This window comes from Megalobrama amblycephala, linkage group LG17 (genome assembly GCF_018812025.1).
Source record: "Megalobrama amblycephala isolate DHTTF-2021 linkage group LG17, ASM1881202v1, whole genome shotgun sequence".
Lineage (NCBI taxonomy): Eukaryota > Metazoa > Chordata > Actinopteri > Cypriniformes > Xenocyprididae > Megalobrama > Megalobrama amblycephala.
In genome coordinates this window covers 17,000,492-17,016,581 of record NC_063060.1, presented here as the reverse complement: position 1 = coordinate 17,016,581, position 16,090 = coordinate 17,000,492, and the positions used below count along the sequence as shown (strand labels likewise).

General features: G+C 38.9%; 1 protein-coding gene across 1 annotated transcript in view; it reads right to left on the bottom strand.

Annotated features, from left to right (window-relative positions):
- LOC125251888 overlaps positions 1 to 16,090 on the bottom strand; it is a 96,998-nt gene that overhangs the window by 78,920 nt on the left and 1,988 nt on the right. The window contains exons 4-17 of the mRNA XM_048164985.1: positions 15,956 to 16,026; positions 15,486 to 15,651; positions 11,347 to 11,484; positions 11,074 to 11,251; positions 10,389 to 10,525; positions 10,200 to 10,303; positions 8,071 to 8,236; positions 7,781 to 7,966; positions 6,218 to 6,370; positions 5,975 to 6,119; positions 5,387 to 5,545; positions 5,168 to 5,286; positions 954 to 1,130; positions 722 to 877 (exon numbers count right to left, since the gene is read on the bottom strand). Coding sequence (XP_048020942.1) covers positions 722 to 877; positions 954 to 1,130; positions 5,168 to 5,286; positions 5,387 to 5,545; positions 5,975 to 6,119; positions 6,218 to 6,370; positions 7,781 to 7,966; positions 8,071 to 8,236; positions 10,200 to 10,303; positions 10,389 to 10,525; positions 11,074 to 11,251; positions 11,347 to 11,484; positions 15,486 to 15,651; positions 15,956 to 16,026 — 2,055 coding nt within the window. The remainder of the gene's footprint in view (positions 1 to 721; positions 878 to 953; positions 1,131 to 5,167; positions 5,287 to 5,386; positions 5,546 to 5,974; positions 6,120 to 6,217; positions 6,371 to 7,780; positions 7,967 to 8,070; positions 8,237 to 10,199; positions 10,304 to 10,388; positions 10,526 to 11,073; positions 11,252 to 11,346; positions 11,485 to 15,485; positions 15,652 to 15,955; positions 16,027 to 16,090) is intronic.

Genomic DNA, 16,090 nt, shown 5'->3' with positions numbered 1-16,090 from the left:
TTTCTGAGCACCAAAAGCAAATCCACTTTGCATACACTTCCAAAGGATAAGGACTCTGGCTCGATTTGATACGTTAATACCAACATCATCATTACTGTTCATATCTCTGTGTATAAAGTGCTGAGGAAGCTCCAGAGCTGAAATTCAGATATGACATTTCATTTCTGACACGCGCTGTAAGTGGTAGACCAACAGAATGGGCCATCTGTCCAATCAGAACAGAGTAGGCTCTCGGAAAGGAGGGGTTTAGAGAGACAGAATCCTTAATTGAACCATTTTAGACACTGAGAAAAGAGGTGATGCTGCAGTGTATATTATTAGAAAATTAATAATATAGTTTTTTGACCTTGGATACATGTAAACTTATTGCAGGAGACCTCCAAACCAAAATTAGGTACCTTCACAACAGCATAAAAGGGGCAGTTAAATAATAAAAAAAAAGGTTTATCGATTTAAAAGCATAAATGTGAAGCTTACAATTATATAAAAGCACTTATATTCATTCTTCTTTCAAAAATTGTGTTGAATTTGAGTGTTTTGTATTTTACAGTCACTTTAGGGTTTTAGGTTGTGTTATGTTATCATAATGAAGTTGCAAAATTGAATATAACTTTACACAGACAAGGGTACTAAGTTATATTTTCACACTAAAACTATTTAAACAGTAAATTTTAAACTTAGAATATTCATTTAAGTAACAGCTTGAGAAAGAATTTCTTACCTTTAATAACTTGACAACAACACCAGCTGTACTAAGTGATAGCTTTCTCTGATACGCTTGGAGGTCATCACAGGTCATAAAGGTGAGGTCATTGCCGAGCATCTTCACATTTATCCAACATCGGAAGGTATCATCTCTTTTCCTCTGCTCTGTGAACTTAAACAGAAAACTTGGTCATGCTTGATGTAGAGCGAAATAATAGACACAAAACCACCATCTGCAAGACTCTCACCTTTGTCTTGATGGAACTTAACCCTGTTGTTTGACAGCCATCACTGTTTCTTCCATTCTGTCCATGCTTCATAGAGTCTGTTTGAGCCTTAGGTCTAGAGTGATCAGCAGATGCTAGAGGATGCTCCTCAAAGATTGTCTTCAGAAAATGCTCTAGGTTTTCCATTCTTAGGCTAATCTAAAAAAGTAAATGAAAAATACTATCACTGAACATATCTATTTGCTACTGCAAAACTACTAAAATATTTATTTTCTGGCTAACATTAACCAATTCTCTGCATGGCCTAGACCAGTGTTTACCAAACTGGGCAGCGCAACACAACACGATTAATTCCTGACAGTAAACCGATGCTGTGTTCTATTTCTGAAGTACTTTAAGTGTTCATGTAACTTCTGACACAAAGCACAAATGGATTTGCAACCATCACTTTGACGCATCTAGTGTACAGTGTGACATGACAGCCATCACGTACAGTGTGGACACTGTGTTTTAAAGACAAGAAAATATGACAAGGCATATCTTGCTGTTGGATTCACCAGTACAATGGTGGGTAATGAAAAAAGACCAGTGTGTTGTGTGCATCAAAATATTAGCATCTAACAGTATGAAGCTGAAGAAATTAAGACATCACTTAGTGTATGTTTACACAACAACAATGTAAGGAAAAACGAAAAAGTTTTTCCTTTGCGTTTTCACATACAGACTACAACGTTTTCAAAACATTCCCTGAAATCTGTGAAAATGGCTAAAAACACTGTATTAATATGTATGCCAGGCCAGTAGTTGGCGATGTCACTTTGTAAAGAAACACTATGTGCCTATAGACTGAACATGTAATATCCATGCGCATGACGTCACTGTTTTCACAAATTCGTGTTTTTGTAGTTTACATGGAGACGATAACTTCCTAAGGGATTAGAGCCAAGTAACTGCACTTTGTGGCTCAGGTCACATTGGCTCGGAGGACTGCGTTTTGGATTTCGAAAATTGCTTTGCAAATTCTTCAGACCAAAATGAGGATCTCATGTTGTCTGCATCTGACTCTGAGGGTTTGGATGTAGACAAGCAGACCACTGCTTTGGCAGAGCAGCTTCCTTAATCTGGCGCAACTGAGGAACTGCTCGAGGTTGTTACTTGAGGCCAAGTTAAAGATCTATTGGCCAAATGAGAAGCAAGTGGTCATCCATTCCAAGCATGATAATTGCTTCCTCACCTCAGCTAGTGAAACCTCCCTGCCACCATCTCCAGTTCTTCCCTGACCTCCACATTGAGGTGTCGAGGGCTTTCAAGAATGCCTAAGGTGAAAGAGATGTTTACGGGCTATCTCCCCCCTTCAACTGCATTGTCGTGGAGGAAACCAGCCTTACCCACAAAGCCATGCAGAGTCAGATCTAATCTGGTTGGTAAGGCATATGCGGCAGCAAGTCAGGATGGTGCGTCCCTGCACACCATGGTGGTTTTGCAGGCATACCAGGTTGACCTGCTAAAAGAGTTGGATCACGGTGTTGGATCACTGTCAGCCTTGTTTCAGTAACAACCATCGTCAGGAAATGGAGAAAGAGTTTATTGATCAGGAGCTGGGCTGTCTTCTGCCTAAAGGGGCTATAGAAAGCGTGACCCTCCCAGAAAGAGATGCAGGGTTTTACAGTCAGTACTTAGTACCACATAAGGATTTTAGATTTTAGATCTGCGGGGCCTGAACCGTACTCTTCGGTTGATATTAGCCCAGTCAGAAGAGTTAGTGGCACAGCATCGAGATGTTGTGCTCACCTATATAAAGTGTCCGGGACTCAGGTTAAACCTCAAAAAAGTGTGCTTTCTCCAGAACAGAGAACCACTTTTCTAGGGGGTAGTATGGGATTCGACCACGATGCAGGCACATCTGTCCACTGCACTTATAGATTTGATCCTAACCACTGTGAGAGGCATCAGGCTCTCATGCTTATGAGTTTGTGCTTATAGGTAAAAGTGCATTAATTCTGATGAAATGTAAAAAAAATAATAATCTCAAATGACAACAAGCATTGCGATTATAATTTTTAGCAAAATAATCAGCATTATTTAGTTTAAAGGTGCCCTAGATTTGAATTTACCTTGGCATAGTTGAATAACAAGAGTTCAGTACATGGAAAAGACATACATTGAGTTTCAAACTCCATTGCTTTCTCTTTCTTATGTAAATCTCATTTGTTTAAAAGACTTCCGGAAAACACGCGGATCTCAACATAACACAGACTGTTACGTAACAGTCACGCCCCAATATTTGCATATGCCAGCCCATGTTCCCAACATTATGAAAGGCATTAGACAAGGGCAGCCAGTAACATCTGGATCTGCACAGGTGAATCAACAGACTAGGTAAGCAAGAACAACAGCAAAAATGGCAGAAGGAGCAATAATATCTGACATGATCCATGATATCATGATATTTTTAGTGATATTTGTAAATTGTCTTTATAAATGTTTCGTTAGCATGTTGCTAATGTACTGTTAAATTAGGTTAAAGTTATCATCGTTTCTTACTGAATTCACGGAGACAAGAGCCGTCGCTATTTTCATTTTTAAACACTTGCAGTCTATAAATCTCTCCAACAGTGTAGCATTAGCCGTTAGCCACGGAGCACAGCCTCAAACTCATAGAGAATCAAATATAAACATCAAAATAAATACTTTACTCACATAATTCGAAGCATGCATACAGCATGCATGACGAACATATTGTAAAGATCCATTTGAGGGTTGTATTAGCTGTGTGAACTTTGTAAATGTGCTGTAATATAATCGAGAGCTTGTGTGGCAGGGAGCATGCGAATTAAAGATCAGTGCATAGTTAATGATGCCCCAAAATAGGCAGTTAAAAAAATTAATTTAAAGAAATCTATGGGGTATTTTGAGCTGAAACTTCACAGACACATTCAGGGGACACCTTAGACTTATATTACATCTTGTGAAAAAGCATTCTTGGGCACCTTTAACCATTATGCAACATGACAAAAATTTTGACAAAAACTAGACTAAAGGGTCCAGACATTTTGACTTTGATATGACTACTTGACTAAACAAAAACAAGACAAGGTTAATTAAACATGTTTGTCATATTTGATTAAATATGACAAAATTAAGTCTGCACAGACAACACTATGGTAGTCTATGACATCAATCACACCAGGACCCCCTTTTGTTTGCGCCCCCTTTTCAGGTAGGCACAGCAGATCCTGCTCTGGCTAGAAGGCAGGCTGCTTTCTTTAAAGGTGATTTACATTCCGGGATGAAAGAATGTGGGAGCAGCATCTTGTCGAGGCAGGGGCTGAGGCCCGGGGAATTGTGACTCCATCCTCAAGTGGTGGCAGAGTTACGGCCAAACGATAGTGGATTTGTTCACCTCTGAGGAGTCGACCCACTTTCCCCTATGGTTCGCCCTCACACCTCCAGCTCCCCATGGTGCAGATGTGGACAAGGCTACGTCTGTACACCTCAGATATCTCTTCTCAGATATCTCTGCTCCTGGAAGTTCTAGCAAGGGCTCACCACAGCTGAGTTCTTCTAGTGCAGGGATGGGCAACGCCGGTCCTGGAGGGCCAGTGTCCTGCAGAGTTTATCTCCATCCCTGATAAAAACTCACTTGCCTATAACTTTCTACTAATCCTAAAGACCTTGATTAGCTGGTTCAGGTGTGTTTGATTAGGGATGGAGCTAAACTCTGCTGGGCAGTGGCCCTCCAGGACTGAAGTTGCCCAAGTTTGGTTTACAGACCTAGTGTCTCTCCTGGATGGCATCCCCTTGGAGATCCTAGTCCGATGAGATCCTCTATCTCAAGTTCAGGGGATGATATTTCATCCCTGACCAGTGATCTGGAAACTTTGGGTCTGGCCCCTGATACGCATCAACTTATAGATTATAGATTCTAGTCTCTCAACTGAGGTTGCTGATACAAAACTCAGTTCTAGAGCTCTGTCCGCTAGAAACTTTTATGCCCCGAAATGGCAGCTGTTTCTTTCATGGTGTGAACTGTGTCATGTAAACCCAGTTAACTGCCTTGTTGGTCCAGTGCTAAAGTTTCTTCAAGAACATCTTTCAGCAGGGTTGGCCCCTACTACTTTTATGTTGCCGCTTTTTTCGAAAGGCTTATGAGTACAGTACACTAAATAGTAAATAGGACCAGTCTTGATTTTTATATTTTGTGGAAAATACAAACAGATGTCAAACAGATTCACCTCCAGAAGATTGAATGCTCTGCCTAGGATGTGAACTGTCAGATTCGCCATAGCATAACGTGGAAGAAAAGATTCAGGGGAGAAAACTACAGCTCCCTCGATGTTAGCAGCAGCCATTCCTGGAGCAGACATACAACCCAGACATTACAAATTGAAGTGTTACAAATAAACATAAAAAACTATTAGAAACAGCTGGAAAAGTTGCCTTATGTCTAGTACCTGTGTCCACTGTATAGTCCATATGTGAAGAATATTTCCATGGTTCAGCTTCAAAGTCTTTACTTATAATATCATCTGGCAGTGACTCCATCAGATCTTTCTTCAGAGGGTCTTCTGTTTTCTGGATATTAAAAAGGTGACTCCAAACAAACGACCCAACTGAGGAGATAGAGAACATATGAAAATGTGTCTCAGCTGAAGAATGTTAGAAATATGAAAGTTGAACATATACAATTATTTCCAGCAGAACATACAGTATTTGGCTCATTCTCAAAAAATGATGACACTTTTGTGCCATGTGTGACTTATTTTTGATGTAGTTAGATATTTATTTTAAATTTATTAAAAAAGTAACAGGTTATTTGGATTAAAAATTGATTTTTATTGAAAATAAAAATGCTTTCTCTGTATAACAAGTAACTAACATTACTTGTTACTTATTAGTTAATGTTAACTAATGGGACCTTCTTAAAAAATGTTACTTGATTTATCAATTCATATTATAATCATTAGAATTTCATACTTTTTGTGACAATGCTGATTTAATGTAGCACATTTGAGTTACTAATAATTAGTACTTTTCAATACCTTGACTGGAATTCTCATTGCTTAATGCTGTCTTCACAATTGTGAAAATCTTCTGGTTTGGACAGTGCATGAGCTGCTGATATGCTGCGATTCTGACCTCCACATTCTCTTGCTGACTTTGAAATGCCTGAGCAAGGGCTCTCCTCTGATAACATAAGAAAGAACATAATGCAAGGATGTAAGTTATGCCATAATAGATGTAACATCAATGTAAACGTGTCACTGTTGTTTGGTGATACTGACGTCATGATGGCATGGGATTCTCCTGAACGCTCGTATAGCGGCCAGCCGCAGCTCCAGTGGCACAGAATGATTCTGCACACAGTGGCTCAGTGTGGAGATGAGATCTGATACAGCCGCACCTGCAGTCTCCACTGCTTTCAACACATGCAGCAGCTGCACAAGAGATGCAGAACCGTTTAGGAATATTCCAGGTTCGGTACAAGTTAAGCTAAATTGACATAATTTGTGGAATAATGTTGATTACCACCAAATAAATTTTTGATACATTACCTTTTCTACATTAAAAGCAAAAATCTGGGTTAGCCTGAGGCACTTACAATGGAAGTGCGTGACAATTCTGTGTAATGTTATATCCAGTTTTACAACTCTGTCACCATGTAATCGAAACACTGTAAATTGAGTGTACTGGTAAATGTATTCGTCCCGAACCATCACGGTCAGATGGCGAATACAGTCGGTCACAGGCGATCCACACTCCAATCCAGTGCGTGGTAATGCAACATTGTTTGCTAACTGCCACAACAGGAAAAAGCGCAGAAGTAGTACAGATGATCTATGCCAGGCCCGGCACTACAGGGGGCAAAGGGGGGCATGGCCCCCCCAGAAAAAAATTGTGCCCCCCCAGTTCTCTTAAACGTACGTGAATTATTTAAACCGTTAATAGATAATTAATTGGCGGAGCATCTGTGTACAGCTAATCATAAGGTGTGTGTTCGACTTTATCAGTTTCTGACTTAAGCAGTGTGTGGCATCAAAGTACCGCGGGAGCGATTCGCGAACAGTTGTCGCAATTTCTCTAGGGCGGCTGCACGAGCTCTGATGAAGACAGCTAATCTGTGCGTTTCATATTTATTCTGACACATTCAGTTTGCTAATGCTCACAAAATCGTGCTTTTGCTAAAAACTCTATTCATGTAACATTAATGCTAGGCCTATAGCATATTGTCATAGGCCTATTTATCAAAATAAAACAAAAATGAAAGTGGAGACAATACCTCAAAAGAGGCACATTATTATCACTTTTCCAACATTTATTATTCTTAAAAGTAATGTAAATTATGTTTGCAACAATATCTGTAGGTTTACTGGCCTCGATGAGTCTGACACTCCTGGCTTGAGATTGTGTCCCAGAGGCATTAAATAATTTGTGATTATTTATAAATATTCATGGCTTAAACAGCTGGAAAATTGACTGTAATGCAGTTCTGTGGATGTTTTGCCGAGGCAGGGTTATTATAGTTAACTAACAAAAACTAAAACTATTAAAACATTTATGCTAATTGAAATTCGAAGATATATATAAGATATAGGGCCCTATAATACACCCGGCGCAATGCGACGCAAGGTGCAGCGCAAGTGTGTTTGCTAGTTTGCGTCCGGCGGCGTTCGCATTTTCCCGTTCCCCGTTTAACTTAAAAAATAAACATTATGTCACAAAATGTGGGGTGAGTGGTAATTAACATTATGCCACAAAAAATCTGCCAATTAAGTTTCACCTGTATCGAATTCTTTGCAGGATAACATCTCTGCTGTCTAATGGTTATTGTCATCTTTCTAGTGTACCTCTGTGATCTGAATATGATTATCTGCTTCACATCCTGCCTCAAGACTCTGCTTCAGAACATGGACGAACTGCTGGACTTCAGAGATCTCATTGCATGGACCCTGTTCCTGTTGACAAAGGCTGTGGACCAGTGAAGACACAACCAAAAGTGCTTTTGGACGGATAAGAGGTATCTGCAGCAAAGCCTGGAGGAGAAAAGTCCCAGCAAATCCCCTCTGTTTTAGAGACAGCTTTTAGTTTTGTATTATAACTAATTCAAATTAAGTCATTGAACAACTCAAAACCGTACACTGAGGTGGCTAATCATGGATGAAGTAGGGTGGGAAGCAAAACTGATAGTACTGAGGAGGGGTAGGATATGATCCTGGTCAACTTCTTTGTTCAGTATGAGGTCTGTAGTGACAAGGATGCAGTCCTCAGTTCCACAGGCTGACAGCATATCTGCAAGAGGCTGCCTGTCATGACACCAGAATCAACATTACTATCAGAAAATAAAAAATAGATAGACCTTATGTAGCCCCGCCCCTTTTCAGCGCTGCACTCGTTGTCTTTTGTCTTCTGGTTTGTATTTCTACAGCGACCTTACGTATTTACTACGGAAGAGGATTAGGGCCAAGCAATAATAAAAAAATGAAACCATCTCGAGATTAAAGTTGTTAAATTTCGAGAAAAAAGTCGAGATAAAATGTTGAGAATAAACTCGTTAAATTACGAGAAAAAACTCGTTAAATTTCGAGAAAAAAGTCGAGATAAAATGTTGAGAATAAACTCGTTAAATTACGAGAAAAAAGTCGTTAAATTACGAGAACAAATTCGTTAAATTATGAGAAAAATGCCGTTACATTTCGAGAAAAAAGTCGAGATAAAATGTTGAGAATAAACTCATTAAATTATGAGAAAAAAGTCATTAAATTACGAGAAAAAAGTCGAGATAAAATGTTGAGAATAAACTCATTAAATTATGAGAATAAAGTCATTAAATTGAGAATAAAGTCATTAAATTAGGAGAATAAAGTCGTTAAATTAGGTAATTAACGATTAATTTAATGACTTTTTTCTCATAATTTAATGACTTTATTCTCAACATTTTATCTCTACTTTTTTCTCGAAATTTAACGACATTTTTCTCATAATTTAACAAATTTGTTCTCGAAATTTAACGAGTTTTTCTCGTAATTTAATGACTTTATTCTCAACATTTTATCTCGACATTTTTCTCGAAATTTAACGAGTTTTTTCTCGTAATTTAACGAGTTTATTCTCAACATTTTATTTTGACTTTTTTCTCGAAATTTAACGATTTTTTTCTCGAAATTTAACAACTTTAATCTCAAGATGGTTTTATTTTTTTATTATTGCTTGGCCCTAATCCTCTTCTGTAATTTATGAATGAACTGCTCATTTTAAAATCTTCCCAATCTACTGGCATTTGTTAATAAATCTGCATTAAACATTACAATGCTCATGATAACTTTCATTAACTCTACAACAAGTAAATCTACTTCACCAGCTAGTTATTCTTTGACAGCAATGCCATAGAAATATACAGAGCTACCGCAAGAACGGAAGTTCAATGACAATATAAAGATGGTGGCCCACTTGTTTCTCTGGCGCATATCTATATAACAAATATAAAAAGGCAAAAACATTGTATTTCATTATAAAACAATCATAACAAGCTTGTCAATATGAAACCCCTAAAGGGACATGGTGATGAAAAGAAATATAAGACAGAAGGAAAAATAATATTTAAATTCTTTTCCGTTCTCTCGCAAAACATTTGTATTCTCTTGCAAAAGTATTGGGTTCCCGAGTAAACTTTGCATTCTCTTGCAAAACATTTCCGTTCTCTCGCAAAACATTTGTGTTCTCTCGCAAATCGACTGCGTTCCCCTTTGTGTTTGGTCGCAAAAGCACTGAAACATAGTATTTCCATCCACAAAAATGTTATGAGTTTCTCAGCAGAACGCAAAAGCACTGAAATAATTTTTACCATCATCATGTCCCTTTAGGAGCTCCATATGTCTATTGCTGCTACTAAAAGAAAAGTAAAATCTAACAAAATCTGCAAAAAAATCTAATTTCACCCCCTAAATAAAAAGAAAAAATTAGAAATTATATGCATTTATAAAAGACATTGGGTTGTGGATTATTTCGTATTTGTACACACAGAAGAAAACAAAAAATCTCTGCCTAATTCACAACATGTGCATACCCATATGAATTTGTTCGCATACAGACTTTCAATTTATTTTGAATTTAATTCTTTAAAAAATCATTATTATGTGATCAGGTCACAACATTGCATTAAATTAATGATAATAAGATTTTTAGCATAAAATTTAAAAAATAAATAAATAAATAAAAAACTTTTTACATTTAACTTCAAAACTATATAATAATTGTTGTAGGACCAACCAGTCATCTCGACATTTGAAGGAGGCCTCATGCCACAAGTCTCTCAACTGATGGGATGACAAGGATCTCAACTGAAGCAGCAGATTTAGCAGAAGCTCTGATTGCTAAAAATGATAAAGAAAAAAAGGTGAGAGAAACCTGCCATCATTAATGAAAGAAATGCTTTAATGCTGTTAATTAGTGCCTGACCTGTTGTTGATCTGCAAGATGAGCACACAACCTCCTTACTGTGTTAGAAACCTCTTGAACTGATGGTCCACCATGTCTGCCTGAGGTTTGGCTTTCAGCCTCAAACATAATACTGGTCAAGTAGCTGGCAATCTGCCCTGAAATGACAAAGATAATTAATTGCACTTTACATGTGGCAAAAACAAAGATTTATAAATGCTTTTATTGTGCAATCTTAGTTCTGTTAACTGCTGTATTGTGTAATGTTGATGTATGCAACCTTATAGCAGTTACCCATACTGAATAAATCATTCAGACCAATGGTTCTATGGATAGACTACCCTACAATATCATGCATATTGGCTGGTAAATAGGAAAAACCCTAACACAGAGCAATTTTTCATCATGTGTTCAACAAACACACAGAAATTAAGTTGTGATTTACAATTAAAATATGAAATGATCTGGAGAAATGTGATTCATATTAAGTGATTTGTTCATCAACCGGATGTCGCTATCATCGACCGGTATAGCTTTTTTGTTGTTTGAAAAATGTAGCAAATTTGATCCTCAAAAGGGATGAGAGAAATATATCAGAGAAGTATTCATTTTCTTATCAAATTGTAGTAGAAATATGGCATTACTAAACACCCTGAAAAAAAGTAATGTGATCATATTGTAAAAAAAAAAGCCATCCTTGTCTTACCCAAGTTCATTGGAATCACTTCAAGGGTTCTGAGTAGAGTTAGACTTGAAACGGTTTTAGTTTCTGTTGCTTCTAACAGGCCTGGCAGGGGAATCAGTGACACTGTTTCTGTACAGTTGACCTTCTTCAGCATTGTTCCATCATAGAACTGGATACACGTGAGCCCGGCACTCACTGTCTAATCAAAATAAAGAGACACTCAAACTAAAGTAAAAATTCACATTGGATTAAATGTGTGAATGTTAAGTGTGGTATACAAAAACTGGGGCCCACCATGCCCTCCTTCAGGGGGACAGAGTGTCTCCAAAACTGATTGATTCTGTCGCTGAGGCACTGCTGAAGGTTTCGGATCTTCATCAGTGATGGTCCTCTCTGTTCATAAGAACTCATACATGTCCCATACACATCAATCTGAAGAGAAAACATAATCCAACATCATTAATATTATACTTTTGAGTGTATAAAAGTATACTTTTAAGTATACTTTAAGTGTAACAGTAGTAAAATTTGAGTACACGACTAGTTTACAAATTTTTATTATTAGCACCCTTTTATTCAATACTTTTTGCAACCTCCTTTTGCCAAGATAACAGCTCTGAGTCTTCACCTATAATGCCTGATGAGTTTGGAGAACACCTGACAAGAGATCAGAGATGATCATGATTCCTTCATGCAGAATCTCTACAGATCCTTCAGATTCACAGATTCATGTTGGTGCTTCTTCTCTTCAGTTCACTCCACTCATTTTCTTAGGGTTCAGGTCAGGGGACTGGGATGGTCATGGCAGAAGCTTCATTTTGTGCTCAGTGACACATTTTTGTGTTGGTTTTGATGTTTGTTTTGGATTGTTTGCATTGTCTTGATGGAAGATCCAACCATGGCCCATTATTGGATTTCTAGCAGAAGTGGTCAGGTTTTGAATTTTTTAATCTGTTGGTATTTGATAGAATCCATGATATCCATGTATCTGAACAAGATGTCCAGGACCTCCAGCAGAAGAATAGGCCCACAACATTAAAGATCCAGCAGTATATTTAACAGAGCACTTATGTGGGTACTTATGGGGTACTTATGTGTGCACCAAACCCATCTGGTGGGTTTGCTAGCAAAAAGCTCTTATTTTAGTTTCATTTGGTCCCGTTTAAAGTTCCAGTCTTGTCTGACAACTGAAAATGCTGGAGATTGTTTCTGAATGAGCGAGGAGGATTTTTCTTGAAACCCTCCCGAACAACTTGTAGGGATGTAGGTGCTGTTTGATCATTTTTTTAGGCTTTCTGAGACACAAGACTCAACTAATCTCTGCAATTCTCCAGCTGTGATCCTTGGAGAGTCTTTGGCCACTCGAACTTTCCTCCTCACCGCGCATTAGGATGATTTAGACACACGTCCTCTTCCAGGCAGATTTATAACATCTTTAGTTGATTGGAACTTCTTTATTATTTCCCTGATAGTGGAAATGGGGATTTTCAGTGCTTTAGCTATTTTCTTACAGTCACTTTCTATTTTGTGAAGCTCAACAATCTTTTGCTGCACATCAGAACTATATTCTTTGGTTTTACTCATTGTGATGAATGATTAAGGGAATTTGGCCTTTGTGTTTCCTCATATTTATACTCCTACTATTTGTGAGAAGTAACTAGTAACTATAACTAATTACTTTTTTAAAGTAACGTGCCCAACACTGAATCTATTATACATAGACTTTTCTGTCAGTATAAGTCAAGTATACTTGAGTGCAATTTTAAATATATTTCTGAGAAATACATAAAGTATATTTCTGAGAAGTACTTAAAAAGCATACTGAAAGTATACTTTCATATGTTTAGTTTAAAAGAAGTATACTAATAGCACACTTGAATAAGCTTCTTTTTCATAAGAGTATATGGTCTTGCCTCCCTGCTTTATCAGGCAATAGGTGTGTTTGACATGAAACGCCGCTGCGCAGACCGATCAGTGTATGACAACAAATTACAATGAGAGTGATTCGAAAGCATACAGAGCCATCTGCTTTCTAATCGCTCTCGCAGTATTTTGATGTTTTACACCGATCAGATCTTTTTTTTTGTTCGTTTTTTTTTTTTTGCTTTTAATGATGAACAGATTTAATTTAGTCTTTTTACTCAGATAAAAGCTCAAACATGCTGTGTAACACACAAGAATGAACCTCATAGGTTCCCATTCAGTCGTTCATGTTTGACGTACGTCGGACAGACCGACGAATAGAAATCTCGCTAGAGAGGCCAATTTACTTCGAGTGTAACTAAAACAAACCAATGCACATTAGCATGCAATAATTTGTAGCAGCTGCACTGCCACGCAGCGTGGGTATATAATGAGCACTGGGTGCAATGCATTCCTTAGCTTTCGCTTCAGAGCCGAGCATTTATGTCTGCTCTCTCTACAAACAGTCAAGTCAGAGTCAAGTCAGCTCTTCAAGAAGACACTTTTCTACCGGTGTTGGTGTACAGCACGGAAGCGGGGTTGATCCTTTTCTTTTCTTTTCTTTTCTTTCTGTCTTTTTTTTGAGCAAAAAGACTGTTCACATGGCCAGTACGGTGCGCTGAGAGCGCTAAAAGGCTTTTCTTACGGCTGGAAAGAGAGAAATGTGGAACCCTTCACCATGTCCCGAGGCCTCAAGGTTGGATGACTGGTATCTCGGGGTGGCGTGTGCTGGTTGTCAGCCACCCACCCTGGCTCCTTTCTTCCCGGAGGTGCATGAGGAGTTCAAGGGTTCATGGACTGCACCTTTTACAGCCTGAAACCGTTCCAGTGGCTTCTCCTCCCTCACCACCCTTGATGGTAGGGCGGTGAAGGGTTACACGCACATCCCTCCTGTGGAGTGGGCCATTGCTATGCAACTGTGCCCTAACTCCACCTGGCGGGGGGATCCGTGTCTGTAAGCACTCATCTGATCTTACAGGCAAGGTTTACCAGGCCTGTGGGGAAGCTGCCTCTGCCCTACACTCTATGGCACTGTTGCAGGTCCATCAGGCCAAGACACTGAAGGACCTGCACGAGGGTGGTCACAATCCGCAAGTTCTCCAAGAACTTCGTGCTGTGTCCACAATGGTGGTCTTGGAATGCCATCCCTGTCTGTGTCTGGCCGACATGAGGGCATAGTCAGGCAAAGTCAGGTTTCTTAATTATCCTGAGTCCGGCATCTTTGGCAACACAGTCGAGAACTTTGCCCAGCAGTTCCCGGCTGTACAGAAGCAGTCTGAGGATATCATCCAAGCAGTGCCGTAGAGCTGGTCGCAAGCCCAGGCCCCCACCAAAAAGCGTGGCAAAGCCAAAGGCAAGAGGCCCTAGGATGGGCGACTAAGAGATGGACTGCTCATCGGGAGATAGTGACTGCACCATTCCCTCCCCCGGAAGAGGGCAGTTTCCTCCATCTCTGACTTTCCCAGTGTTATCCAATATTCTCACTGTGTGGTTTATTACCAACAGCAGTGATGGTCACTCTTTGTGTAAGCCCTGTCCCATCGTCCTATTAGGCAAGAGGGAACGGAGGCTTGCACAGGGCACTGGAAGGGGGCAGCGACTGTGGCACTTTGGTAGGGATTCCTATTCATCGGTCTGTCCGAAGTACGTCAAACCTGACCGACTGATCAGGAACGTCTCGGTTACAGTGGTAACCCTCATTCCCTGAAGGAGGGAACGGAGATGAACGTCCCATCACCAACATTATATACTCGTGCTGCATGGCAGAGCAGCTGCTGAAAATGACTGCATGCTAATGTGCATTGGCTCGTTTTAGTTACACTTGCAGTAGATTGGCCTCTCTAGCGAGATTCCTATTGGTCTGTCTGTCCAACGTACGTCTCCTTTCCCTCCTTCAGGAAACTAGGGTTACTTTTGTAACCGAGACATTCTCGCAGCTTCTGTTTACCACAACTGATGTGTGAGTTGATGAATGTTTATCTGTGAATAAAAGTCTAAATTCAATCTGTTCATATAAAGTGATCGTGTCTCTTCAGAAAATTTGGACTTTATATGGATTAGTTATACAATCTCTTTATAAACTTTTTGCATGTTTTTTAAATTGCATGTCTGTCTATGGGGGGATAGAAAGCTCATCAGATTTCATCAAAAAGATCTTCATTTGTGTTCCAAAGATGAACGAAAGTCTTACAGATGTGGAATGACATGAGGGTGAGTAAATAATGACAGAATTTGCATTTTTGGGTGAACTAACCCTTTGATTTCTTAAAAAAAAAAAAAAATCATACTTGATCCTAATCTTTTGAATAATAGTGTACATATTGCATTATTTATATGAAATAATTTTTTATACATTTACTACTCTACATTTGCATATTTCTCAAACATATTTTCAAAAATCTGCATATTTTTGTCATATAAAAGTGGGCCTTGTATGAAACTGTGTGCAAGTGAGTTACAATTCCTCTCACCTCTCTCAGCGTCTCCCTGACTCGTCCCGAGTGAGAGGTCTGGAACATGCTCAGAATGGATCTCTTGATGTTGAGGGTCCACACCTGCTCAGCCTCCTGTGGGCAAAGCTTTGTGACCTTTCCCCCCTCGAGCGAGAACCACAGGGGGTTCTTCTCCAATGACTCTCTTCGAAATCAAAACACCAGATGGACCTTCAACCTCTCAACACTCATCCCATCCATGATGAACACAGACTAACTCTCGACAGCAGCAATAGTGTGTTAATGATTACTCAATGATGTGACCCTCAACCAAAGTACTGTTATTTAAAATGTTTATATCACTATGATTAATTCTGACACTTGAACCAGATATAAAATAACAGTGACTATACAATTTGTTCGGAACAATTGGATGCAAATACAGAAAAGGTTTTGTTTTATGATGAGTGAGCATGAAAAAATAGTACCAACAGAAACTTTGAAATTACCTTATGTTTTTCAAGCGTAGCACGGAATTGTCTCTTTTTGATGAGCTTTGCTTTATTTGTATGTTCCTCATCTATAAAACAAATATTGACTAGATTAAACATAATATATAAAAGATATTGGCACGTGAATAATGA